General features: G+C 45.9%; 1 protein-coding gene across 1 annotated transcript in view; it reads left to right on the forward strand.

The window, feature by feature from the left end:
• WDR59 (WD repeat domain 59) overlaps positions 1-27,264 on the forward strand; it is an 885,758-nt gene that overhangs the window by 646,479 nt on the left and 212,015 nt on the right. Inside the window, exon 21 of the mRNA XM_078670030.1 lies at positions 22,835-22,947. Coding sequence (XP_078526156.1) covers positions 22,835-22,947 — 113 coding nt within the window. The remainder of the gene's footprint in view (positions 1-22,834; positions 22,948-27,264) is intronic.

Here is a 27,264-nt window from a genome sequence, read left to right on the forward strand (position 1 = left end):
AACTTGGATTCTACTTCAAATATGGCTGAACAACAGAAAAGAGGACTATTCAGAGCTTGTTCTTCTTGTGGCAAGAAGAGACTGCACGTCGACGACAAGCATGAGACTTGCCTCTACTGCCTCTACCCTGACCACACAGTAAAGGACTGCAGGGTATGTAGAACATTCTCTACCAAAACCCTTAAGGATAGAGAAGGCAGACTGCTCCTCTGGCTAAACAGACTAAAAACCAGAGATGTTGAGGTGCTCTCCTCGGAGGGCAGTGAAATGGCCTCAGTTTCCTCAAAACTGTCCTTAAAAAGGCCAAGGGAGGCTTCCCCTGGCCATCCAGACGTCCCTCACAAAAAGACTACTTCAAAGTCTTCTGAGGCAAGATCTGATACGTCTGTGAAGGATGCTGCAACCTTCAGAAAGCCATCGCAGTCCTCGTCGTCTACTTCGATGACATTATCTTCAAGAAAAACGAACTATGTTTCCACATCGACGACGACGATCTCGACGACGGTGGCATCGTCAGCCTTGACTTCAACGACGACGACCACCCACTCGTCGACGACGGGTAAGCCAATATCGTCGATTGTACTTATTAAAAAACAGCAATCGTTTGTCAAAACTCCGTCGTCATCTCCGTCGACGTTGACAAAACAGAAAACACCGACATCGTCGACGAGAATTCAGTCGACGTCCACCGCATCGTCGACGAAGACACCGACGACGGTAGGAGCACCGCCGACGACAACTACACCGTCGACGGCTACTACGACGCCGACGACAAAACTGCCGTCGACGTCCACGACGACGGCGAAGGCACCGTCGACGACCGCATCGACGACGGCGAAGGTACCGTCGACGCCAACTCCGTCGACGGCTAAGGCACCGTCGACGGCTACTCCGTCGACGACCGCCTCGTCGACGACAGCTTCATCGGCGAAGGGACACTCGACGCTTGAAAAGCGATCGACGGCGATACCGTCGACGACCTCGTCGACGACCTCGTCGACGACGACATCATCGACGCCATGGAAAAAAGCGGAGTTAATTCCATCAAAAAAGGTCACCAAACTCCCTATTACGCCCGAATTAACATCACCCAGTAGGGTTCAATCACTGCTTCCTTCTCACATACTTCAAGCTGACGAATCAGATGATGACCACTTCGAACAAGCTACTAGCCCGTCAGATCTCAACGTCAAATGCCAGAGTACTGACGATGACGGAGATGATGTTATATTTACGGAAGAAACTATTCAGGCTCAGGTACATACTCAAGTCACTCCAATGATAGTATTACCGGCCGAGATAGTTCAGGATCTTCAATTCCTGATCACAGACTATAAAAAGAGATTCCCAGAATCGTCAGCGACACCATCACATGGCAATTCTCAAGAATCTTCCACACAGCAAAGATCACCAAGGGCAAGACCAACGCCTTTGGTTATTCCTCAAGATACTGAACAGGTTCACAACATACAATCCTCTGATGATGACGACGAACCTCCTGAGGAAGGTGAGGTTAGAGATGACCTCTCTCAAAACAGAGATGATGAGGATTACGTTGCTCATTCTCCGGCCACACCGGAACCCAGCACATCAGACTCTCCACCAGTGGATATCGGTGGATTCCACAATTTAATAGAGAGAGCGGCCACCAGATTTCACATGGCAATGGAAACAAAAGTAACAGATTGTTTCTTGTATGACTTCAAAGACCCCATAAGAAAGGAGGCACGATCCATTCCCATAATAGAACATATCTGGGAACAGGGGCTACAACTCATGCAAACACCTGCATCTGTTTCTATAGTGGTCCCTAGACTGGACAAAAAATATAGGGCTCCGTCAACGGCAGCCACTTGTTTTAATTCACATCCAAAACCTGATTCGGTCGTCACTCAAGCCGCCCAGAAGAACTCCAGAAACCCATCCTCGCCACTCTCAGCACCACCAGACAAGGAGGGCAGGAAATTGGATGGCATAGGCAAACGCTTCTCCACAACGTCAGCCATGACGGTCAAAGTGGCCAACGCCATTGCTCTGCTGGGCAGATACAATAGGCAACTATGGGAAGATATTGCTCCATATCTCACGCACGTGCCTGATGACTTGAAAAATGAGGTCCAGGCACTCCTTCATGAAGGTCAAATATCGGCATCAGAAATCATAGACTCAGCTGTCGATGTCGCCATGACAGGCTTCAGACAGCTTGCAGGTGCCGCAGTTTTGCGCAGGCAAGGTTGGCTCAAAGCGACGTCCTTCAGACAGGAAGTACAAACCAAAGTTGTAGATATGCCCTATGACGGACAACTACTATTTGGTGCTAAAATAGATGAAGCCTTGCAGACGATAAAGAAAGACACCGATACTGCAAGGGCTCTCGGGACTTTACAATTCAGGAACCAGTCCTTTCGAGGGCACAGAGGACGAGGACAATCCACGTACAGAGGATCTTATCAAGGCAAATCCACATATAATCAAAATCGCTCCCAATATCCACAGCGACAGCAACAACAAAGTCGTCAGACCCCCTACGGGAGACCGAACTTCAGAGGCAAATCGCAAAAGAAAACGGCTGGCGGAAGACAATGACCATTTCCCGCAGCCAGTCCCCCCACCGTCCGGTCCGCTCAAAATTGGTGGCAAGCTAACACATTTCCTCCAAAATTGGAAAAGGATTACGACGGATCGGTGGGTACTACAATTGATTCAACACGGTCACACCTTGGAATTCAACTCCATCCCACCGTTCACCCCTCCTCACAAACATCATCACAGACACCTTCGTCTGCTACTGCAGGAAATCTCTTCCATGATAAAAAAGGGAGCAATAGAGCGAGTCCCATCAGCTCAAAAGGGAAAGGGATTTTATTCCCGCTTCTTTTTAATCCAACAGAAAAAGAAGAAATGGAGGCCCATTCTAGATCTCAGGGCACTCAATGCCTTCCTGAAAAGCCAATCGTTTCGTATGGTGACTATCCAGGAAATCTTAGGCTCCCTGGAGGAAGGAGACTTTATGACATCTTTGGACCTGCAAGATGCATATTACCATGTCCCAATACACAAACGACACAAAAAATTCCTACGATTCGAAGTAGCAGGTCTCCATTACCAATTTTGTGTCCTCCCATTTGGCCTCAAATCAGCACCTCGCATTTTTACAAAGTGCCTGGCTCCTGTGGCAGCTTACCTGAGACAACAGAATCACCAGGTCTTCCCCTACCTAGACGACTGGCTGGTGAAAGCACCGTCTCTCACGGACGCACAGCTGTCTTCCAACGCCTGTCTCAACATTTTCCGGAGCCTGGGTTTGACTCTCAACTTCGAAAAATCTACTTTACAACCCACCAGGATAATAACATTTCTGGGGGCCACTATAAACACCATTTCCTCCAAAGCTTTCCCATCTCTGGAAAGAAAAAACAAACTGATGACTCTAGCTACCGCGATATCTTCAAAACCAACCATCAAAGTAAGGATTTTCAAATCTCTTCTAGGGATGATGTCTTCCTGCATTCTACTCATCCCTCACTGTCGGCTCAGAATGCGCCCCCTTCAGGAGGCCCTGACCAAACAGTGGACCCAATGTACAGATTCCTTCGAGGATCACATAGTCGTCACTCGACAGATATCCGAGACGCTGGGCTGGTGGATGAAGCACAAGAACCTATCCAAAGGTCTTACGTTCTTGTTACCAGAAACTCCACACGTCATAACGACGGACGCTTCTCTCGAAGGCTGGGGTGCAGTCCTTCAAGACTTACAAATCAGCGGCAGATGGTCGGAGCAAGAGAAGGCTCTGCATATCAACCTCCTAGAACTACGTGCAGTCCTTCACTCCCTACAGGCATTCCTCCCTCGCATCAAAAATTCTGCAGTGCTAGTGAGGACAGACAACACGACCACAATGCACTACTTAAACAAGCAGGGAGGGACACGCTCGCTGACGCTGTCTCGCGAATCACAAAAAATTTGGAGCTGGCTACTGCTCAACAACATCACATTAACATCGGAGTATGTCCCAGGAAAAGACAACGTCATAGCAGACGCTCTCAGCAGACAGAGGTCAATGTCCCACGAATGGGAACTGAACCAGCAAGTTCTAGACAACATCTTCTCGGCATGGGGAACACCTCAAATAGACCTCTTTGCCACCAAGGAGAACAAAAAATGCCAAAGCTTCGCAAGTTGGCATCCCCAACAGGGGTCATTAGGAAATGCATTTTCCATCGCATGGCGCAACGTGTTTGCGTACGCGTTTCCGCCATTTCCCCTGATCAGCAGAGTCATCCGGAAGATGAAAATGGAGCATTGCACATTGATTCTCATGGCCCCATACTGGCCGAGACAACATTGGTTCGCGGACCTCCGACGCCTCTCAGTCCGTCCATCAATCCAACTGCCTCAACATCCTTCTCTACTCTCGATGTCCAAAGGCCAGATACTCCACCCGAATCTGACATCTCTCAGATTATCGGCTTGGCTCCTGAGTACCGAGAATTCTGTCACCTAAGCATCCCGCAGGAGTGCAAAGAAGTCCTAGCTAAAGCAAGAGCAGTTAGCACGAACAAAACTTATTCCTTGAAATGGAAGCGCTTTTGTATTTGGTGTAAAGACAACAATATACACCCTTTTAGAATCACTCCAGAGCAGATACTGCCTTATCTCCTGCATCTGGCCCAAACAGGTCTTGCGCATGCTTCCATCAGGGTACACCTGGCAGCAATCTCTCGCTTCACCAGGTCTTCAAAAGGCCCTTCACTATGGTCCAACAGACTGATAAAACAGTTCCTTAAAGGGCTTTACAGATCTTTCCCTAGACCAAGACGAATACCACCAACGTGGCATCTGAATATTGTACTCAATCAGTTAATGAAACATCCATTTGAACCTATCCATAGGGCTGAACTCAAATACATTTCCTGGAAAACTGCACTTCTTTTAGCTCTAACATCAGCCAGAAGAGTCAGTGAGTTGCAAGCTCTTTCGATACAGGATCCTTTCTTGCAATTTAGAGAAGACAGAGTCATCTTAAGAACCAACCCACGTTTCATTCCTAAAGTCCCCTCGGACTTCCATCTCAATGAACCGCTTGTGCTTCGCTCATTCTTCCCGAACCCAGGCACAGTGGCGGAAAGATCTCTTCACTCTTTGGACATTAAGAGATGTCTAAAATTTTACCTGGACAAAACAAAAGCTTTCAGAAAGACCAAACAACTTTTCGTTGCCTTCAGCAGGCCGAGAAAAGGCATGCCACTCTCCAAACAATCCATTTCCAGATGGATATCGGCAACAATTGCATTTTGTCATGACAAAGCCGGACGTCCATTACATTCCTCAGTCCGAGCACATTCCACGAGAGCTGTGTCCACATCGGCAGCACTATTCGCTGGTGTACCGATTCTGGATATCTGCAGAGCGGCCACCTGGAAATCGCCGCACACCTTTACCAGACACTACTGCCTGGACACGGAACTGATGCAGGATGCAGCTGTGGGCCAAGCTGTACTTCGCCATCTCTTCCAGTAAGATGAGCCTTCCTACTTCCCACCGTCCTGCAATGGTATGCACATTTATTTACTTTACTCTCTATATTACTGATGGTATCTAGTCACATGATATGTATTATCTCAGACTGTTATATTCCATCGCATATGTGCATAATGTATTGCTTGCTATTCTGATTCAGGCATGTGAATCTATGAAAGACACCCATAATACTGGATAAGAAATGCGTTACTTACCTGTAACAGCAGTTATCCAGTATTGGTGTCTTTCATAGATTCACATGCAACCCTCCCACCTCCCCAGGAAGGACTCATCTCTCACTACAGAGCATATCTTACGTCTACCTAGCTTGGTGCGTACGAAAATCTGAGAGACTGAGGCTCCTGGCAGGAAGGTTCTAGAGGGAGGTGGTAGCTGATTGGCTACCTTTGGAATTTGGTCCTTTTCACAAAAGGACATAGATAGGCTACTAAGGCAAGGCCCTTAGGCCTATTTTTCTCTATGTATGTCTATAGGACATTACTTTTCTATTACCGGGGCTCCCATCTCGACGACGGGGAATGATTCAGGCATGTGAATCTATGAAAGACACCAATACTGGATAACTGCTGTTACAGGTAAGTAACGCATTTCTTCTTGGTTATCCATTATACAGCTTGATTCCATCCCACAAATATGTAGGGAGACATTGCAATGCAGGTTACTATCCCCAACCACAGTGAGTTCCCTGGGGTTAACATCTCCAGCCCTCATATCGATCTGCCCCCCGCAGCGAAGTCAATCATTGCCATTTAAGGAGCTCAATACCTGGTATCCATTCGACAGCTAGATCAAAGCAAAACTGAGATTGGGGTCTAAGCACTCTCTGTGAGTTCTGTGCAGCATTAAAAGTAAGTTTGGGGCTCCGTAGATGGCAATTAAAAGAGAAAACCAGGGGAAATAAAGCCATATTCTGAGTGAACAGAGATAACGGCACTACCCTAGCAAGGATTTCATTAGCAAGACTAGGGTGTTGAAAATGAATAACTACACAATCACCCTTAAGGTTTTTCTTTAGCGGTCCTAACCATCCCACTCTCCTAGTCAATACAATTTGGTGCGCTCTATCAGTAGGAAAAATGTGATTGGAACTAAGCCAATAAACAACCTTGTTCTACAAGGATTCAGTGGTCTCGCTAGCACCTTGCTTCAAGGGGGAAACATTGACCAAAACCATCACATAGGGACAACATGCAGGGGAAAGAATTATTGTTACTAATTCATGACTAGGCAATATGGTATTGGGGTCAGTATGACAATCTGCCACCAGCTGAACCTGTGTGCTCGGAATGGTCGGTTTACCCCGGTGGGTGTTACCGGTAGTAGGTTCCAACACAGGGGGCACACAGATCGCCCCCTGTACACGTCCACCGTCAGCACTTGCTAAAGTATGCCTTCATGCACTAATAGCTCCAGATGAAGCCATAGCATTCTGGCAGAGCGATGCAAGATTGCTAACAGTACTCCTGTATTCATTGTGCACTTGTTCGAAATTCTGATGGCAATCTGAATCCTTATTTCATTTTCAGATAGAAGATTGGCCATTGGTTAAGGTTCTAAAAGCAAACAGAGGATTTTCTTATTTACACTATAACTGCTTTAAGGACTTTGATTCATATTATGATCCTGTTTCAGCAGTGATTTCATACAAGATAGTTGTTGGACCAAAATTTAATTTATTTTGCAGTGATTCGATCCGTCATTTCAACTTTTATTTTTGATTTATTATATCGCTTCCAATTATGTGATTTATTCATCCAACTGTATTAATGATTTAGCATTTCTAAAAATGCTAAAAGCTATTGAGAGGGCCTAAAATAAGAACAAAGAAACCATGTCTTTAAACTCTACTTTGGGGCGTGGCCAAGATGGCGAGCGGGTAAGACCTGACTCGCTTGTTTCCCCGTTCCCATTGGCCGCCCACTGTCTTCCCGGCATTGTTACAGCGCGCCAGACCCTCAGTTGTGCTCAGTGGACAAGCGCGAACCTAAGGGTTTGCTTTGCTGTGAGATTTGACCGAAGGAACGTCTCCAGCAGCGTTGCCCAGCTGCTTGCCCCGGCGAGTTAAGATGGTGGCCCGGGCGGAGTAGTGAACGTCGCAGCGAGGCAAGACATCGGAGGCCTCGGCGCCCCAGAGCCCCAAGAGTGCTTCCCACAGCGGGCCCTCTTGTCCCATAGAGGGGTTGAGGCGCCTCCCCGCCAGGCGATCGAGGGCGACAGCGGGTGCTGAAAAAACGCGCACCTGCGAACCTCGCCGTCAGCGGCCATTAGGTCTCCAGACCCTGAAGGTGAGGGACCCGGAGGAGCTTCCCCTCCCATGTTAGAAAGGACAGCCACGTAGCAGGATACCGCTTCGGGCCTGCGGCCCCACCCGGATTGGCGGGGCCCAGTCACAGAGACGGCTCCCCTGGGAGCCGGGAGTGAGGGATGCGGAAGGGGCATCAGGCTGCCCTATAATATCGAACTTACTGGGGGACGAAGAGCAAGAATGAACCCCGCCCCGCCAGGCCACACAGGCCCTTACAGGACATAATCTACTGCTTTGCCGGGCAAAGATCGGCTTGCACATTCCCCCCCCCCCCCTCCCCCCTTCCCCCGGTGCTTGCAACAGCTAACTCGGAGGCCGCCTTGGGGGCATCAAGGACAGGTACCCTCGGCCATGCACAGTGTTGGGCTGTGCCCCGGGAACGAAGACACGTGACTGACAGCACCCATAAGGCTGGCGAACCTGCAGCTCTCTAGGATTTGAGGAGGTCTGAACGAGACGCAATTGGCTGAGGGCCTGGATGTTTGAAAGTCAGGTGTGCCAAAAGACGATACTGTTGAGGCCCAGATCGAATAGTGCGTGTCTTTGTGGGGCTGCATATGTGGAGCGGCGATTTGAGCGGCCCACTTATTGCGCGGCAGTATCTACGGGTTGACCCACACCCACAGGCAGCCGCCCAGGAGGGAACAGAAGCAACAACACAAGTGAATTAAAGAGGGGCTGCAGCGGTCACAAGAGACCTGATCACAAGGCCCCCAGTTTACGCATTACTGCCTCCTACGGAGCAACCACCAACGCCCACATCGCTCAAATGCCCGGTTCCGACCCTGGGACATACCCTCACGCCACTGCTTCTCATGCCAGGCCGCAGATCGGATATGTCCTTAACGCGTGCCAGGAAAGACAGGAACGTGAAAGACATGTTCACCAAGATAACGGAGGCGAGCGGAGGAGACGACCGCGCATCCCCACCTGCGCCAGGAGGATGTGAGCCGGAATCCATGTAGAAACCGGTCACACGAGCATTCCTGGCCCAATTATTTTCAACCCTACCGGAAGATTTATAAGCTCTCCGGAAGGATCACACCAAAGAGATTAAAGAAGTGAGACAAGATATGGATGCAATCAGGGAGAAGAAGACCAGGAAGACTTGAAGGAGGAAGAAGTGGAGCACTTGAAGCAAGAGGTAATTCACCTTCAAGCCCAACAAATAGACATTCAAGCCCATGCTGAAGATTTGGAAAATCGCTCCCGTAGAAATAATATCCACTTGAAAAGCGTTCCCTCTAAAGAAAAAGGCACTGATATCACCACATATCTCCAGGGCCTATTCCGCCGCATCTTGTAGGAATCGCAGGACTTTCCAATAAAAACTGATAGGGCACACAGGGTAGGCTTGCAAAGAAAGGTGCCGGCACCTCCTCCTGACATATTAGCCTCCTACCCAGACTTTCCACTCAAGGAACTCATTCTGAGGAAAGCCAGGGAAGCACAACCACTAACCTATGGAGGACATGACATTGACTTATATCAAGACCTAGCAGCGATCACGTTACAAAAGCGTAGAGACTTCTGACCAGTCACAACACACCTCCGTAGACAAGGCATCCCCTACTCGTGGGGACACCCATTTCGCATCATCTTTAGGTGGGACGGCAGACTGCGGCAAATCAAGTCACTACAGGAAGCCTGTAAGGTTCTGGGCATCAACGTCCCTCAAGCAGACGAGACCGACGATGGAGACAAGAGAAATCAACGAGAGAGATGACGACGAGTTGGACGACAACGGAGCACGAAGGCCTCCCCCAAGCCGGACTCTGAAACCATAGCACATGAACGCCAAGCAGTGCTTGCCTCGTTGACTGCCGAACTCACACCCTGAGCTGAAGATTAAGCTGCTTGCTGGGTGAGATAAGTGGTCCAAAGCTTGCCTGGGGCGGCGGGTGGCTGGTGACTGGGGGAGCATTAATGGCCACAAGATGCACCCTACAAACTGTGTCACCAGGGAGATGCGGAGGTACACCGTGGCTCCTGGACAATTTTTTGGGGTTACTATTGTTCTGTTGGGGTTAGGGTCGGGAGGGAGGAGGATCCGGTATCCACAAAGTTTCAATCTATGACACACCTCTTTGCTAAGGATTGCCATTGCATGAGATCGAAAGCCTTCCCACAGCAATATTTTTCCTTCACAGGAGAAAAAGACGGGAGTGGCCCTGCTCATATCCCAACGCTGCAGGGGAGTGGTAAAGGAGAAGGTGGCTGAACTAAACGGAAGACTGCTTGCATACACCATACAATTTGGCTCCCAACCCATAGTAATAGGCTCCCTATACGCTCCCAACTCCGGACAGGAGCGCTTTCTTAAAACAGCTCTGGCAGACATCATGGCTCCACAAAATCGCATGACTTTAATAGGGGGGGACCTGAATATGGTAATGGACGTGAGCAGAGACAGATCGCAAGCCTATTCTTGGCACAAAGGAGAAATAATTGGGGAAGGGAAGAAATGGCTACAGGAGCTGGGTTTTGTAGACATCTGGAGGGAGGCACACCCAAACTCGACCCAATACACCTTCTTCTCGCACGGGCACAGGTCTTATGCCCGCATTGATTATTTCTTGGGGACAAGGGAGATTACTAGGGCAGTCACAGCAGTGAATATAGATCCTATGGCCCTTTCAGACCACGATGCACTGACCGCTCACGTATGGTTGCTGTCAAGCCCCTCCCAAGGTGGCTGCTGGAGACTTAAAGAGAATATGCTACACAAGAAAACAGTAATACTGCAGCTCGCTAAAAGTTCCAGGAATAGTACACTACACTACACTACACCTGACACTACACCTGACATATCAATAACGACACTGTGGGAAGCAATGAAGATGGTGGTGAGGGGGAGCTTATAGCACTGTCAGCGGCCGACAATAGGGAACGCTAGGCGTTGAGAGCTAGCTAAGCGGCCCAGGTACATGAACTGCAAAGAGTACATAGCAGGACAGGTGCGCCCAGGGTCTGGAAGCAACTAAAAGCAGCTAGGACACAGCTAGCCGGAATAGACTTGAACAGGGAGGAATATGCGTTGTTTAGGTTGACGTATACTTATTACATCGGACATCGGAGGGGCCATACAGGTCGCCTCTTGGCCAATAAGTTGAGAGCCCAAAGACAGCGAACAAAGGTTTCCTCACTACAGGGGAATGGGCAGAGGGAGATCACGGATGACCAAGAGATAGCCCGCATTTTCAGGGAATTCTATGAAAAATTATATACAGCTGACACCACATCAGAACCCGCCACCACAGATTACCTTCAATACGTTGCCATATCCACAGTAAATCCGACCAGGCAGCAGCACTGGATGCTCCCATTTGAGTCAAAGAGATTTCGCGTCTCCAGATGCTCAAGTCCCCTGGCCCAGACAGGTTTTACGCTTTTTTTATTAATAAGAAATTCTGCCACATTTTTGCCCCGGTTTTGACGAGATTGTTCAATTCTTTTGGTAGCGCCAATCCGATTCCCTGAACGATTTTAGCGGCGGCTATAGTGGTCCTGCCCAAGCCAGGTAAAGATAGACAACATTGTGGTTCATATCGACCCATATCTTTACTCAACGTCAATTTTAAACTCTTTAGCAGAATCCTCGCCACTCGCCTATGTCCCTGTATGTTAAACCTGATAGAGCCCGACCAAGCGGGATTTATTCAATCCCATCAGTGCGCGGACAATACAAAGAGGGTACTCCACCTAATAGACAAGGCCCACCAAACACACACGGATGCACTCCTATTGACAGTTGACGCCAAAAAAGAGTTCAACCGAGTGGACTGGGGCTTCCTTAGGCATACAATGTCCAAAGTTGGTCTCAGCGAGAAATTCAGCGAGTGGTTGAGCTGCTGCTACAACTGTCTGACAGCGTCCATAAGAGTAAACGTAATTTCCTCGTGCTCCTTCACCTTTCAAATGGGCACCAGACAGGGCTGGCTGTTGTCCCCCTTACTATTCACTCTCTATATTGGGCCTCTGGCACAGGGGGTCAGGGACAACCCCAACATAAAGGGGATTCCATTCGGGAGTGAAACACATCCTATTAGCCTCTACGCAGATAATGTAATTGCTGCGTTGACAGATCCAAAAGATTCCCTCCCCGCCTTCTTAGAAAAACTGGACGCATTTGGCCAGGTTTCAGGTTATTGGGTTAACGTTAGGAAATCACTGATACTGAATCTGAATCCAGTACCCCTGGCTCCAGGCATCGGGGAGAGATGGCTATCCGGAATTCAAATGGTAGATTCCATTCCCTACCTGGCCTGGACTTGGCAGCTTCTGTGTGCCAAACAACCCAGCTGAATTATGCCAGGCTGACACAGCAAACGAAAAAAGATCTGGGCGCCTGGAGTAAACAAAGCAAAACCAAAGGGGATGATGGACTGAGTGTTGAACATTGCAAGCACTCACCCCCAGTCAACTGATCTGGGTTTAATCCATCATCATTCTTTAGCTCACTCCGCCACCCCAGTTCAGGCATGGCCATATGTAAATCAGTCTGGCCCTGTGTCTCATGGGAACAGTCCAGCCCGAACTGCCAAGCCATGTCTTCCCTGGAGTAAACACCACACTCGCTACTAGGGAGAATAACAACAGTAAAAATGTCCCGTTTACTAAAGTGATTGCCTCGCTTCAAAGGACATTAACCAATTTGTCTGGGCAGGAGCGAGACCAAGAATGAGTAAGTCTCTGGGATATATGTGGCCGAAGCCGGTGGGCTGGGAATCCCGGACCTCCTTAGCTACCATAAAGCGGTACAATTTGCGGTACTTTAGTGGAATGGGCAAGGCCAGAATCGGAAAAAAGATGGCTCTTTCAGGATAGAGCCCTTGCTGGGATTCCTCTCTGGAAGGTCCCCTTTTTAAAGAAGGCCCAACGTCCAGGGGGCTTGATAGGGTCACCATTTACCAAGTCATAAACTTTATTCGACAATTAATTTAATAAAATCTTTAAAAAAAGGGATCCATCAATTTTCATACAGTCCAGGGAAATATTGCACAAAGCTCATATAGATGAAGCAGCCCCCATATTTTCCACTAAATAAGAGTGGTAGGTACTTAATAATCAAGTCTCAGCCGCAATTAATCTTGTATGAATGATCCAAGCCCATTTCAAAAATTTGGCCAGAGCAATAGCAATTAGTGAACTAGAGTCTGTACATAGGATTCTTAAAGCCTCTGCATATCTGCGCGTGCCAAGCAATTTACAGATTGGCTTAACCCACATTACTCTAGGGGCAGTATACAAGGGACAGAAAAAAAGGAGATGACTTATTGTCTCTTGTTCCTCCCCACACTTAGGGCATTTATCATTACCATTTTCACCTGCCCATTTAGCTGTAAATGACCTTAGCGGAAGGGAGCCTACTCTAAGTTGAAAGTAGAGTTTGCGGTCCTGCTTTTTCTCTATGGCATCCCAATATATTTCCAGCTTCGGTTGGGCCTTAAACTCCAGAAAACGTCCTGTTAAGTGTGAGGAGAGACCCTTTGTGCAGACTTCTGCATTCACCATCTCCCAGTACTTTTCTTTCAAAATGTTCTTGGAAGGGAATGCATCATTTACCGGGTCATCCCATAGTTCCATCATTCCCAATGTAGATAATAGGGTCCGAATGGCCTTCAGCCAGTGTATTTTTTGACGAACAGCCTTAACCATTATTTCCCTCAAGCCCTGTGCGTAATGCTGTAACTCATCTGTGGTCAATAGGCGGCGCCAGTACAACAAAGGCCGCAGAGAGGCAAGATCTTGGACCGCTTTTTTCCCACGGTCCCACATAAGAGGTGTTAACGGGGTACTTATAGGAACGCTAGCTGCTTTTCGCAGAAATTCATGTTCTGCTAGCGTCAAGTTTCTCAAATTCTGAAAACCCGAAAGTTCGGCACCATAAAGGGCCGAACTTAACACCTTCTTCCCATATACTTCCAGTAATGGGCTAAATCTGTGATGTCAGTCTGGGATGGGGTGTTGACAGCAAAGAATTTAACCACCTTCCCTTCTCCGTTGACCCCCTTATTTGGCAACAACAAATTCTCTCCCGGGAAGTCTGATGAAGTTTTTCCAGCATGGCGAGACACTCCGTGTCGCTCAGTAGGCCATTTATTTGACCTATCGGGCATAATTCCCTTCTCTTAAATGAAACTTGACTATGGGATTCCCGAATCCAAGAAATTGAGATACCTGCAACTCAGGCATTGGGTACTCCAAGGGGGGTCGGACCAAATATGAAAAATGGCTAATAACCAAAACCTTGGATAAAGGACTGATAATAGACATATACAATATGATCAGACACAGCCCACAATCACAGGCCACACCGAGTCAAAGGAGGTGGGGGGAGAGAGTTAGGTGGGGAGCTTACACAGAAAGACTGGGAAGGGATCTACTTCAGGGCGAAGCACACAGCACTTAATGTGGCCAGCATAGAAACCGCTACGAAAATAGCCACCTACTGGTATCTCACGGCAGTACGCCTACACAGAGGCAACTCACAAAGGAGTCCCATTTGTTGGCAAGGATGCGACAACGAGGATTGCCCGCTGTTTTCCAACTACTGGCCTAAAATTCTGGATGCAGTAGAAGAGCTATTTGACAATCAGATTCCGAGGCTTCCGGTTTATGTCATCTTAGGCCTCCCCAATCCAATTACATTCCCACTTAAAAGTATGAGAGGCCACCAGATGGGGCTAGTACTGGGGCAGCGTTGCAAAATATACTGACACATTGGGGTTCCCCCACACTCCCCACACATGTAGGTTGGCTGCACAGGCTCTGGTATACCCAACAAAACACCACTTCCTTTCCTAACACTGCGCTCTTCTGAGTTCAATGAAGTAACCCAGCCCAAATATCTAAGAGTGTTGCACAGTTTCTCCCAGTGCCTAGCACATGATGTTACCAATGCAGATCGTGGACTTGTTCTTGGTGATACAGAGACTGCCGGACGGGGGTGGGGGGAGTTTGTTTTTAGCTTGATGCATAGGCAGAGCGTTTCTTACTGACATCCACTTTAAGCTTGGCAACGGTTTCATTCATAATATCCACTCTGCTGGTGATATGCTTTCATTTGCTAAACGACTACATGTGGATTGTATATTATATTGCAATGCGCTACTCATGTCTCTGTATTGTTTTTGCATCTTTGAATATGCTAATAAATACATTTAAACTTAAACTCTACATTGATTCTTAGATTAATCTGCCTTTGTGCGGCCTGAGTGTGTTACAAGTCATCATTAATAATTATAGCTATGGGGTCTGGCCTGTGACTGAAATCATTCTTTTGATCCTCTTTATCACAGATTCAGTGTTTCTTGAATATTACCGGGGGGGTTGGAGGGGGGGAGATGATTGCCAAAACCATTTCCTGTTGCAGTCACCACCCAGCAGCACTAGATCGTCTCAGGAGCAGCTCCAACCACAGCTCTGTTAAAAGCCAGATATGATAACACTGACCTATGTAACAATCCACATGCATGCTGAAGTCAGTTCCTTTTTTTTTTAAACACACAAAAGATTATTGAAGGAAATGCTTGTAATTTGTCTAACCATTGGCAGAAGCTTGGGGATAACATTCCAACCTGTTGTTTTTTTGCTCAGTTTGTACCCAGCCAAATAAAAAACAGTCTTGACACTGCTCCAGTAGGAATAGTCCAGCTCAAACTGCCTGGTCCTCCCTGACCAGAATACAAGCAACCCATGTCTGGTGTTGTCTGGATTAGGCTCTTCCGTCAGGTGTGAGCACAGGGCCCACGTCTTGGCATATACCTTGGCAACTTAGGATGTTACATCAGACAAACAAAAGGTGATCGGAGAAAAACTTGCAATTTGTCTGAACACTGGCAGTCGCTCAAGGTAACATTCCAGCCCATCATTCTTGTACTCCTCATTCCACCTCGTTTTGACCCTAGCCATATGCATACTAGTCTTGACCCTGCTTCAATAAGAATAGTTCATCCTATGTGTTTGATTGTCTAACTAATTAGTTCTGCAAACGACTCACCTCACTGCTCCCCTTCAGCTGACAAGACTATTTATGATTTCTAGAACACTGTAACACAAACTGGTTGAGGCTTAAGTACAAAATCTACATAAAGGATTTTGGCAAATAGTCTGGAAAAAATGTATGCCATTTCTAATTGACCCAGACCAATCAGGGTTCATAAGAAACCACCAGACTTCCAATAACACACAAGGGTTTTACAGCTGAATGAGAAAGGCAGCAGACACTCCATAATTAGGCCATCTGGTTTTAGGATTAAACCTATAATAACTGATAAAACCCCACTGAAGGGAAAATAGCCATCACCGGTGTAAACATATAAACACTGAAAAAACACCTTTGCAATCACAAACTAAGTGCCATTCAAAGAAAGGAAAAGATAAGTGAAAGAGACCTTTTTATTTCTTCCTGAAGGCGCCAATACATTATTCTGCTTGAGTTTTGTTGTTTAGGGATGTCACTAAAACATTGTCTCGTCTTCCTTCTGCTTTTTTCATGTTTGTGGTCTTTGGTCTAAAGATGCAGTGTTGTTTAGGAGCATGTTTTAGGTCGTATTTAGTTATTTTATAAACTGTAGAGAATCTGGAAATATCAAAATCATATTTGATATTTTTGCTACATTTTATTTCACTGATAAGTAAAACGGCTGGTTTCATAAGAATCGTTCCTAATATGTACCATCACATTTACCCACAGACAAGGAATGGGTGAAATCCTTTGATACATCCTCCCCCTTTGCTAGTGAGTCTGTATTGATTGTAAGTGAATTGCCAAACACCTCAAGCTTTAAACATTCAATGCAAGATGTAGTGACAGGTATATTTGAAAAGAATGTTGTCACAAAGCACCTGAGATAGTGGTGAAAACATGACACCAGACGTTTGACAAACAAGGAACGCAGTGTCACTTGGAATGCTGCTGAAAAAAGTTCATACCAAGTTCAATATAGATTGGAGTGATATTGCTGTAATTCAGCTACGTATGTGAAAAAGTTGTATGATGGTCTATCAAAATCGATACCTGAACTGAAGTGTAAGAGATCCTTGTCACTTGCTATATGATATGATGAAAGCATCTTTACAATCTTCAGAGTTAATGAAGAATATTGACTTTGTAGTCCATTCTGGTGCAGTAAACATTTATTTGGACCTCATATACCCTGTGCATATGCCATCTATACACATGCACTAACAGTGCCGAAAGCAAGCAATAATTAAAATTAAATTAAAATTCCGTAAACCCCCGGAAAAACACTTTTTCTGTTGTTTTTAATGGCACGAAAATGTGTAACCACTGATAACCACTGTGTTCGAGGCATATGAGCTGCAGTGTTGGCCCCGGATGTTTGCAGTTTGTTTTTGTTGTAGAATGTCTTTGGAAGTCACTGGATAGGTGACTCCTCTTTTGCATCATACTGCGCATGGGCATCGGCTCCATCCCCAGATTATTTTTTTCCGCCACGGGCTCAGATGTGTTTCCAGCGTTCCGTGTTGGAACCGATTTCCTTCGATGCGCAATCCTCACCAGCGTCGACGGTATCGTTTCTAACGTGTTTTCCAATCAACAATACTCTTCAACTCCGAAGTCTTCGATTCCGGTCGTCGACGAAGGCCTTCGGGCCTACCTAGGCCTCAACTTCCAGCTCATGGAAAGGACGTTATTTAAGAGGTGTCCTCAATGTGGGTTGAAGTTTCCCCACACCCATCTACCTGAGGTGTGTAACCGGAGCACGAGGCCAGAGACTGTTCCGCTTGTGCCTCTTTCCGCTCCAAGAAGACGATCCAGGACCGAAGAGCTAGGAGAACAATGGCTCGTTTATCAGCTCCGATTCTAGACGACATCTTCCAAGAGGGCGTCGACGTCCCAGAACAACCACATGGCGTCGACAGCAACTCCGAGGCAGAAGATTCCGAAGTCGAAGACATCACTCCAGCACGAAGAGTCGTAAGAACGTCGACCCCGACCCTTATTCGACACACCCCAAAAAGGCTTTGGTCATACCCTCGCCCTCGGGTGCACACGACACACTGCTTCCAATGCCCCGCCTTCGGGCTCGGCTAAGAAGCCCAATAAGCCTTCAGGCGACTCGGGCTCGAGTCTGCCTGCCCACGGTGCCAGCGCACATCTACCGGCACTGAAAAAGATACCATCGCCGGCATCCAAACAATCGGAGCCGCAATCTAGTGTTAGCTCCTCTGCACCGAAACCACACTCAGACCCAAGCAGACCTGCTTTGGAGTAAAAATCATCGGATCCGAAAACCCCATCAGAGCCGAAAAACCCTTGTAACCGAAAAATCATCGGAGCCGAAAAAGGTCCTGCCAAACAACAAGCTACAAAGCCAAAAGAAGCTCACAGCTCGGTGCCACAAAAACACTCGGCACCAAAAGATCTGCCTCCCGCAGAGGACTTATTTCATCCAGACCCTGCACAAAGACTGGTCGACTAACTCTTAGTTCAAAGAAACGACCACTGGACACGCCTACACCTGCTCCTCATCCAAAGAAGGACATTGCTACCTCTCCTCTAAGAATTACTTCTCCTCTTCCTCCCTCTCCTCTTCCACATATACCATCCCCTCTTCGTACCCTACCACATCACTCCTCTACACCTTCTCCCGTAGCAGACGATGACAACAGAGATGATAGCTCTGATGACACAGGGGGTGGTGCAGATAGCGAGCCACCAGATCAGTCTATTCCCCCGGGCTCACCTGACCCTTGGGGTGATTATAACATTCCAAATGTCCCTAATGTCCCCCAAGACGACATATATCCCTCTAGGCCTTCCCCACCAGAAGACACTATGGGATTTATTCAACTAGTACATAGGGCTGCACAATACCATGGGGTTGACCTACATACTGACCCTGCGGTAGAAGACTTCCTAATGGATACCTTTGACAATGCACAAAGGTCCGCGTCAATTTTACCCATGCTTAAGGGAGTTATTAAGCATGCTCCAGAAGTCTTCAAAGACCCAGTTAGAACTTGGGTCATCAACCCACGAATAGAAAAGAAATATAAAGCTGCCCCTTCAGATCCAACATATATTAAAGGCCCAGCACCATTAGACTCTCTTGTGGTCTCTAATGCACGCAAAAGAGCAAATTCACAAACACCAGGTGAATCTCCCCCACCAGATAAAGAGTCTAAGCTCCTTGACGCATCCGGTAAAAGAACTGCGTCACAGGCAGCAAGCATGTGGCGTATTGCCAATACACAAGCACTACTGGCAAGATAAGACAGGGCACATTATGATGAATTAGAGTCATTAATGCAGCACCTCCCCAATAAGTACAAGAACAGGGCAAATGAGCTTATACAGGAGGGTTAAAATATCACAAACACATCTATTCGTTGTGCACTAGATGCAGCAGACACTGCCTCCAGAGCAATTAATACCAATGTTCTGTTGCATAGACACGCATGGCTATGCATTTCAGGGTTCAAACCTGAAGTACAAAGTGCCATTCTCAACCAGCCCTTTGATGAGCGACACTTATTCGAACCTAATGTGGACGTATCCTTTGAAAAGATGAAAAAGGATACCGATACAGCCAAATCTATGGGAGCCTTGCAGTCGCTAGTTCCCAGACGCTCTTTTCGCCGCTCATCTTACAGGGGTACCACCAGGGGATACTCTTCAGACACACCCTCTACTTCTTACAAGGCCCCCACACAATCCATCTATAGGCGGGGCTACCAGAGAGGCGGTTATATAGGTAACAACAATAAAGGCAGAGGTAAAAACAACTCCCCCGCTCTGCCTACACCCCTGCCCAATGACTTCCCTCCCCCTCCCCCGCCACATTCCACTCCAGTCGGGGGAAGGCTACAACAATACCTTCCAGCCTGGAAAAATATCACATCAGACAAGTGGGTGCAACAAATAATTCAGTCTGGTTACTGTCTCGAACTAACATCTACCCCCCCAAACATACCACCCAAACAGCGTCCAATGTCAGAAGAACATTTGATACTGCTCAGACAGGAAGTAATATCCCTCCTGCAGAAAAATGATATAGAAATAGTTCCACTACATCAGCACAACAAAGTAGTATACTCCCTCTATTTTCTAATTCCAAAAAAGAACGGATCTCTGAGGCCTATTTTAGACCTCAGACCCCTAAACCTGTACATACAATCAGACCACTTTCATATGGTCACACTCCAGCAGGTCCTTCCACTCCTTTTACAAAACGACTTCCTTGCCACTATAGATCTCAAAGACGCCTACTTCCACATTCCTATCCACACAGCACACAGAAAAGATCTCATATTTGTACTAGACGGGCAGAACTACCAATTCAAAGTACTCCCATTCGGAGTCACAGCAGCACCAAGAGTGTTTACCAAGTGCCTAGCAGGTAGTAGCAGCAAATTTAAGAAGACAGCATATTCACGTCTTTCTATATCTAGACGACTGGCTCATAAAAGCCAGCTCATACAGCCAGTGTGTACAACACACTCACACTACAATCCAACTACTCCACAACTTGGGATTTACAGTAAATCACAACAAGTCCCATCTGCAACCGTCCCATGTACAACAATATCTCGGTGCCACAATAAACACCGAATTAGCACTAGCCTATCCCTCTCCAGCCAGGATAACAAGTGTACAAACTCTTCTAACAAAGTTCAAACCGCAACACTCTCTTCCAGCTCGAGTGTTCATGCAACTCATAGGAATGATGGCATCTTGCATATTCATAGTACAACACGCAAGACTACAAATGCGTCCACTTCAAAAGTGCTTAGCACGCCAATGGAAACAGGCTCACGGTCAATTAACAGCCTAGTGTTGATAGACAGTCGGACTCCTTGCTCTCTGCAATGGTGGAGCACCAAAAACCTTTCAAAAGGCCAACCGTTCCTAGAGCCAGTTCCTCAAATAGTCAGAACTGCGGACGCATCGCTCTCCGGCTGGGGAGCTCACCTACTGCATCACACCATGCAAGGCAGGTGGACACCACAACAAAAGTCACTCCACATCAACCACCTTGAGTTACTAGCTGTATTTCTAGCCTTAAAAGCATTCCAAAAGCAAGTATCAAGCAAAGCTGTCTTAGTCCGCACAGACAATATGACAGCCATGTACTACATAAACAAACAAGGGGGAACACACTCTCTACAGCAGATATGGAGATGGGCACTACCACTAAAAATCTTTCTCTTAGCCCAACATGTTCCAGGAGTACAAAACAAAATAGCAGATCTGCTAAGTCGACAGACACAGCAGATCCACGAATTGGGACTTCATCCACAAGTTATTCAACCGTTCTTTCAACTGGGGCTGTATTGATGCAACAGTCAGGAGGCACGCAGCACCTCCGTCTCCGCCGACTCTTCTCATTTTCACCGATCGAGATACGATTGGCCACTGTGCCGCACTGATTCAGGCTGAGACACGCCGGTCTGAAGCACAAACTGTCAACATTATTCGCACTCCTGGAGACCCGCCGTGACCACCAACCGGGGCGCATAAGGGACGAAACGTCGACGCATATCATAGGTCCAGAACCACCAGGATCCCATTAGGAACACTAGGAATCCTTGGTTGCAAATCAGCATCTGGTCAGTGAAATACTTGTATATATTTTTATATAGGAAATCCCTTTTCACTGTGTATTTTTTCACCAATTGAGCACTATTCACCTAAAGTCACTTACACTGCACCTATTTTTGACGGTTTTATCATGCATTAAATGTTATTACTGAATGAAGCAATTCAGACAAAATATGAATGAATTCTGATATAAATTGCATGAAACTATTTCTTGATCTCCCGACTTTTTATTGTTTGAGCATTCATTTCTCAAAGTTTGTGTGTACCAGAGAGCACCGAATCTTGATTGCATTAATAAGCAGTGTCAAAGCAATGTGTCTTACCCAACAGAACCATTCTTTTGTTTAACCTTGAACGGGTCCATGGCTACAAATTGTGTCCTGTCGTCCAAAAAAGATTTGCGCAGATGGAGTGCCAATACATGCAATCCTATTGCTGATAGCCTTTCCACCAAGATGGTATTGTGGACAGTGTCTGTTGACAGATCTAATAGAATGAGGGCGGCCCTCCCACCATTATCCAGGGCTTCCCTGATTTCCTCTACTGATTTGATTGAGGCTGACTCAGTGCTGTGACCAGCTCTAAAGCTGTGTTGTGTCTCGTCTAGCCAACTGTGTAAGTTGATGTATTTCATAAGCTGTTTATTCATGGCCCTCTCTAGGAGTTTGGTGGGAAAAGGAAGACGTGATATAGGATGATAATTGCTAAGTTCCTCTGGGTCTAGGTTGGATTTCTTTAAAAAAGGCCGAATAGATGCGGTTTTCCACATCTTAGGGAAAACTCCTGTCTTAAAGATTAAATTGCAGACTTTAGACAGGTTGTCCGCTATGATCTCTTGCGCCAATTTTACCACCTCCATTGGGCAGGGGTCAGACGGTGAGCCTGATTTGATTTTTGCAATAGGATTGCCACTAATAGCTGTCTTAGAAAAGCCTTTCTCTTTCCTAAAGCCTACAGTGTGGGGCACGTTTTGAATACAGAAACAAGCTGCAAAATTGCAGCTATCCCCTACAAGTCGTGTGTTTTAAAAGTCAGTGCTATTGAATTAAAAATATATATATTTTTAAATGAGGTTACTTTAGCTTAGTTATTAACCTAGTTCATAGACGTTGGAGGTTGTCAGTGATTTGGACAATTCAGAAAAAACATGTCATGTCAGTATCAAAGAGGACAATTATTGTAAGTGTTTTTTCAGCCACTTTATTTGTCTTCTCTTGTTTTGATAGTGTTACTAGCTCTCATATTGTTTAGGACATAGTCACCCCTTGGGACTTGGAAGGTGCCATCACTAGGCTTAGGATGCTTGACTTATGTTAAATGGTCCTTGGTAATCAGTAGATCCTTTAATGCTTCAGTCATAGCACATTAATGACTCCACCTTTTTAAACTGTCACTTCATTTCTCCTGCACAGGTATGGTCATTGGCAGCAGTTGCCACAGACCTCTGTCTCAGCCCAAAGTCAGACCCGGATCAAGAGACACCCTGGGCCCGTCATCCATTTGGACGGCAGCTTCTGGAATCCTTGTAGGTTACTAAAATATTTATATTTGTATAAACCATTTTGTTCTTGCACTTCCATTGAAAGAATTTGACATATGAGTGTTTTTATAATTTTGTGTTTACTGGAGACCTTTATTGCAGATTACTAGCCACTTTTATTTAGGTATTACATTTGTCTTATGCCAAAAAGGTCACATATATAGGTCAAACATGGGATGAGTAAGAAATCAACATACAAGTGAGATTTTGAGAGCTACCATCTTCTGTGTCCAAGTAGCAGTTCTGATTGGATAGGTATTCAATGGCATGCCTGAGGCATAGTGTTAAAAAAGGGGAAAAAAGTGAAACTGTATCCCCAAGGGCAGAGATGTGGGCTATACACAGGGTTCTTGATGAGTTTATTTGTACTGGCTTCAGATAGGTAGTTATAAGGGATAGTAACAACTAAGATTAATTATTTGTATATTACATGTTTGGTGTCATACAGAAAAAAGAACAATTTGACTTGTACAGAAGAGGGGAAGATCATGTGTACAGAGAAGGTTCATACAGAGGAGAGAAAAAGAAGGTTGTACAAAAGTGTCGAGTTTCATACAAAATGATAAATTTAGAGTATGTACATAGGACGTGAATGAATGAAAAAAGCTAATGAATAGGGTTCCCTCTCCTACAGATAAAAGGTAGGTTACCTGCAGAGGGAAGGGTTAGAGTATAGATGAGTTGTAAAGTTGTATGGGAGAGAATACTCAATTTTATTTCTGAACTTATTAGGTGTGAGAGAGGAGGATGTCAAGTCAAAATTACTTTATTCGTATTTCATTTGAAAAACATAAAAGCACAGATAAAAATACATTTCAAGGGTGATAAATAGGGGAGTACGTTTTCTTTACAGCCTAATTGTCTTTCTTAATCTGATCACACATTTTAAATAACTTACTACACACCCCATCGTCAATTCATCTTCCATACGTTGTATCTTTAGATATGCCACTCTGCATTGTCTTAAACCATACTGTTTTAGAATCGGTAATAAAAACAACCTCCTTGGCGACGAGTAAAACCTGCAGAATAAAGTAACATACAATGTTGATTGTATCGAGCTACCGTCGCAAGGACATAGTGCTAAGGTTCGTGACCAATCGTTCATCATTGGGAATGTGATAATCCTGTGCACGATACCTAGTCGGAAACATGTCAATAACATCCGATGAAAGGGGCTTATGACATACGACAGATATGGCTGAATTCCAGTACATAATAGCATAATGTGATTTTCCATAACAGAGTGTATTTCTTTCTCCACGGACCAGCGCTTGTCGTACAGATAGGACAGATATTCCTTTTTTTAGTAACTTCCTGGAGGTGATCTTCACGCAATCTGGACTTGGGAATAACTCTTTTTTTTTTTATGTTAAAATTTTTGCGTATATAATTTTTATACCAAGTGTTACAGCACACTGTATTTCAAATCACATTTTCCAAGCATAATGCAATGATATTTAAAAATTGCACAATGTTTTAGTCACATTTTACAATTTCCTTAATAGTTCTACTAGCAATAATTCCCTAGATTTTAGGCAGAAGGAATAAAACTATGAGTTATAAGTAAAGAAAAAGAAGAAACCTTCATGTTTTAGTTATACTGTACGACCATACTTATTGTCTTATCCAGGCGTGCTTCTTTTCCACTGTGCGATGGGACTCCAGATTTTGCACCTCAATGTTCTAGCCCTACGTCCTTTCCTGGCATAAATCGCCTTCTCCAGATTATATGTAGCCAGCAACCTGGCAATCCAAGTTTGAAAAGTTGCGGGGGGTCTTATCTAGCCATGCGTTTGCTATACATATGCGATACACTGCTGCAACAATAAAGAGGAACTCAGTAGACCGACCTTCTGTTTCTCCCTCAACCCCTAGGATTATTAATTTTGGCGACAGGGTAGTCTTAACCCCCAGGGATGTGTCCATAAATTTCTCAATTACCCTGAGAAGAGTGTATAATTGTGAGCACTTATCAAAGATGTGAATAATATCTGCATCCGTTGAGTCACATCGTGCACAGGTTATCCCTGTTGTGCCCCCCCATTGTGCAATTCTGGCAGGGGTGTAGTACAGGGAGTACAGAGTTTTATAATGTTGTGACTGTAGGGTGGCGGAACAGAGTATAGTACGTCCCAAATCCAAAGAATCCTGAAATCTCTCCTGAGAGGAGCCTAGTTTCTCTACCCATTTAGCGGCATATTTGTCTCTGTCATCTGTTTTAAATATATTCAGTTCTGCATATAGCGGTCTAATTGAGCAGTTCCCGCTACTCTCTATGCTATCTAATATTCGATTATGGCCAAATCCCAAAGGTCCCCCCCTTTTACCAGCAAAGAAACTTCTCACCTGCAAATACTTAAAAAAACTCCTACTGTTTATAACGAACTTAAATTGTAGTTCCTGGAACTGGAGCATACCCCCCGGGCCCAGTAGGTCCCCTACTTTCTGTATGCCGCTGTTCTTCCATTCTAGCATAACTGGATCCCTAAATATTTCCCCTGGTAGAGAGACATTTGTTGTCATGCGGGTATATCTATTGTATCTGCCTAGCCCAACTTTTTTAGAGAACGCCGACCAGATTTTGTATGCTGCTTGTAAAGTCTTAAACCTAGTGTGTTTATAGTAGCTAAAGGCAATAGTGTTTAAAAAACAGTTATATGCATCTCTACCCAACAATGTGATATATACGTTTTTACATATAGGCCCAATCCCGGGTTGCACATTCCCATCTCTTCCACCCCCTATTAACCCCTGAAAGTATTGTAGCGCCACCGCCCAGTAATATAGCCTAAAATCTGGAGCCCCAGCAACCTCCTCTTTCTCTTGATAGGGTGATGTAGCGATACGCCCTCCTTGTTTTCCCTTTTTCCCTGATGAATCTGTTCAGTATATGTTCTAATTTGTTGAACCAGGCATGCTCAAAGAACAGTGGGATCGCTCTAAATATATACAAAAACTTCGGCAATATAAGCATTTTGATGACATTAATGTGCCACACAAGAGTTAGATGCAAGTTGTGTATCCTTTCAAGATCCCTTTTGACTTTGATTATTAATGGCTCCATATTTATCTCTACTAGGCTGTTCAGGTCTGATGTTACCCTGATCCCTAAGTATACTGTCGCTGGGACCACCCTCTCTTCCTCGTACACTGCAAAATTGTTTTTAAATATTTGTGTTTTCCCTTTGTTTATCGTGTATCCTGATATTGCCCCAAACCTCGTTGCCTCCAATTCGATTTCCTCGATGGCATTACTTGGGGCTGGGGTGATAATGGCCACATCATCTGCATAAGCAAATGCTTTGTACTCAATGCCATGCATACTAACTGGGGGGATATTGATGTTAAATTCCAGCCTCCAAAGCAATGGGTCCAGATACAGGGCGAAGAGCAAAGGTGAGGAAGGGCACCCCTGCCTGGTTCCCCGCTTGATCTGCAGTGTGCCTGTGAATCCTTTATTGATTTTTACCCTAGCCGAGGGCTCTTTGTATAGGGCCTGAATTGCCCTTATGAATCCTATCCCAATGCCGCACCATTCCATGGCCTTCCAGAGGTAGTCCCAGGAGACCCTGTTAAAGGCCTTCTCCGCATCTAGGAAAATAGCCGCGGCAGGGTCCCCTGAAACCTCAGCTGCATCCAGTAATGTGATCATCTGCCTTGTGCGCTGTGTGGTGCCTTTCCCGGTATGTTGTGTTGTGCTAACCAGACTCTCAATTACCCTCCCTAATCTAGTAGCCAGAATGTTAGAAATTTTTTGGGCATCTGCATTCATCAGCGTAATAGGCCTGTAGGAGCCCGGTTCCAGGGGAGGTTTGTCTTTTTTTAAAATCACTATTATGTCCGCATCCCCCCCACACCCCCACCATGAGCAAGGAATCGAGTTCCCTTGCCGCGCTTGTAGTAGGGTCGTATGAAGATCTCTACAAAGTGACCCCCTGAAAGTTTTGTAAAATTCAGGGGGGATTTTATCCGGGCCTGCAGCTTTCCCCGAGGGGAGATTGTCCATAGCTTCCCCCATTTCTTGTAGTGTGATTGGGAGATCGAACTCCTCTTTTCCCTCCTCGGCTAGTACCGAGTGTGGGGTACCTCCAAGGTCCTCCGTGATCCAGTTTGCCGAAATTGGCTGTTTTTGATCATAAATAGTCGCATAGAACCCTCCAAAGACCTCCCTAATAGCCTCAGGACTGTTTACCACTCCCCCCTTACCGTCTGAGATTTCCTTAATTTCCCCTGCTGCCAGATTCTGCCTTGTTCGGATTGCCAGTATGTGCCCAATACGCTCACTAAGCTCATAGCATT

The sequence above is a fragment of the Lissotriton helveticus genome, chromosome 12, assembly GCF_964261635.1.
Source record: "Lissotriton helveticus chromosome 12, aLisHel1.1, whole genome shotgun sequence".
In the NCBI taxonomy this organism is placed as follows: Eukaryota; Metazoa; Chordata; class Amphibia; order Caudata; family Salamandridae; genus Lissotriton; species Lissotriton helveticus.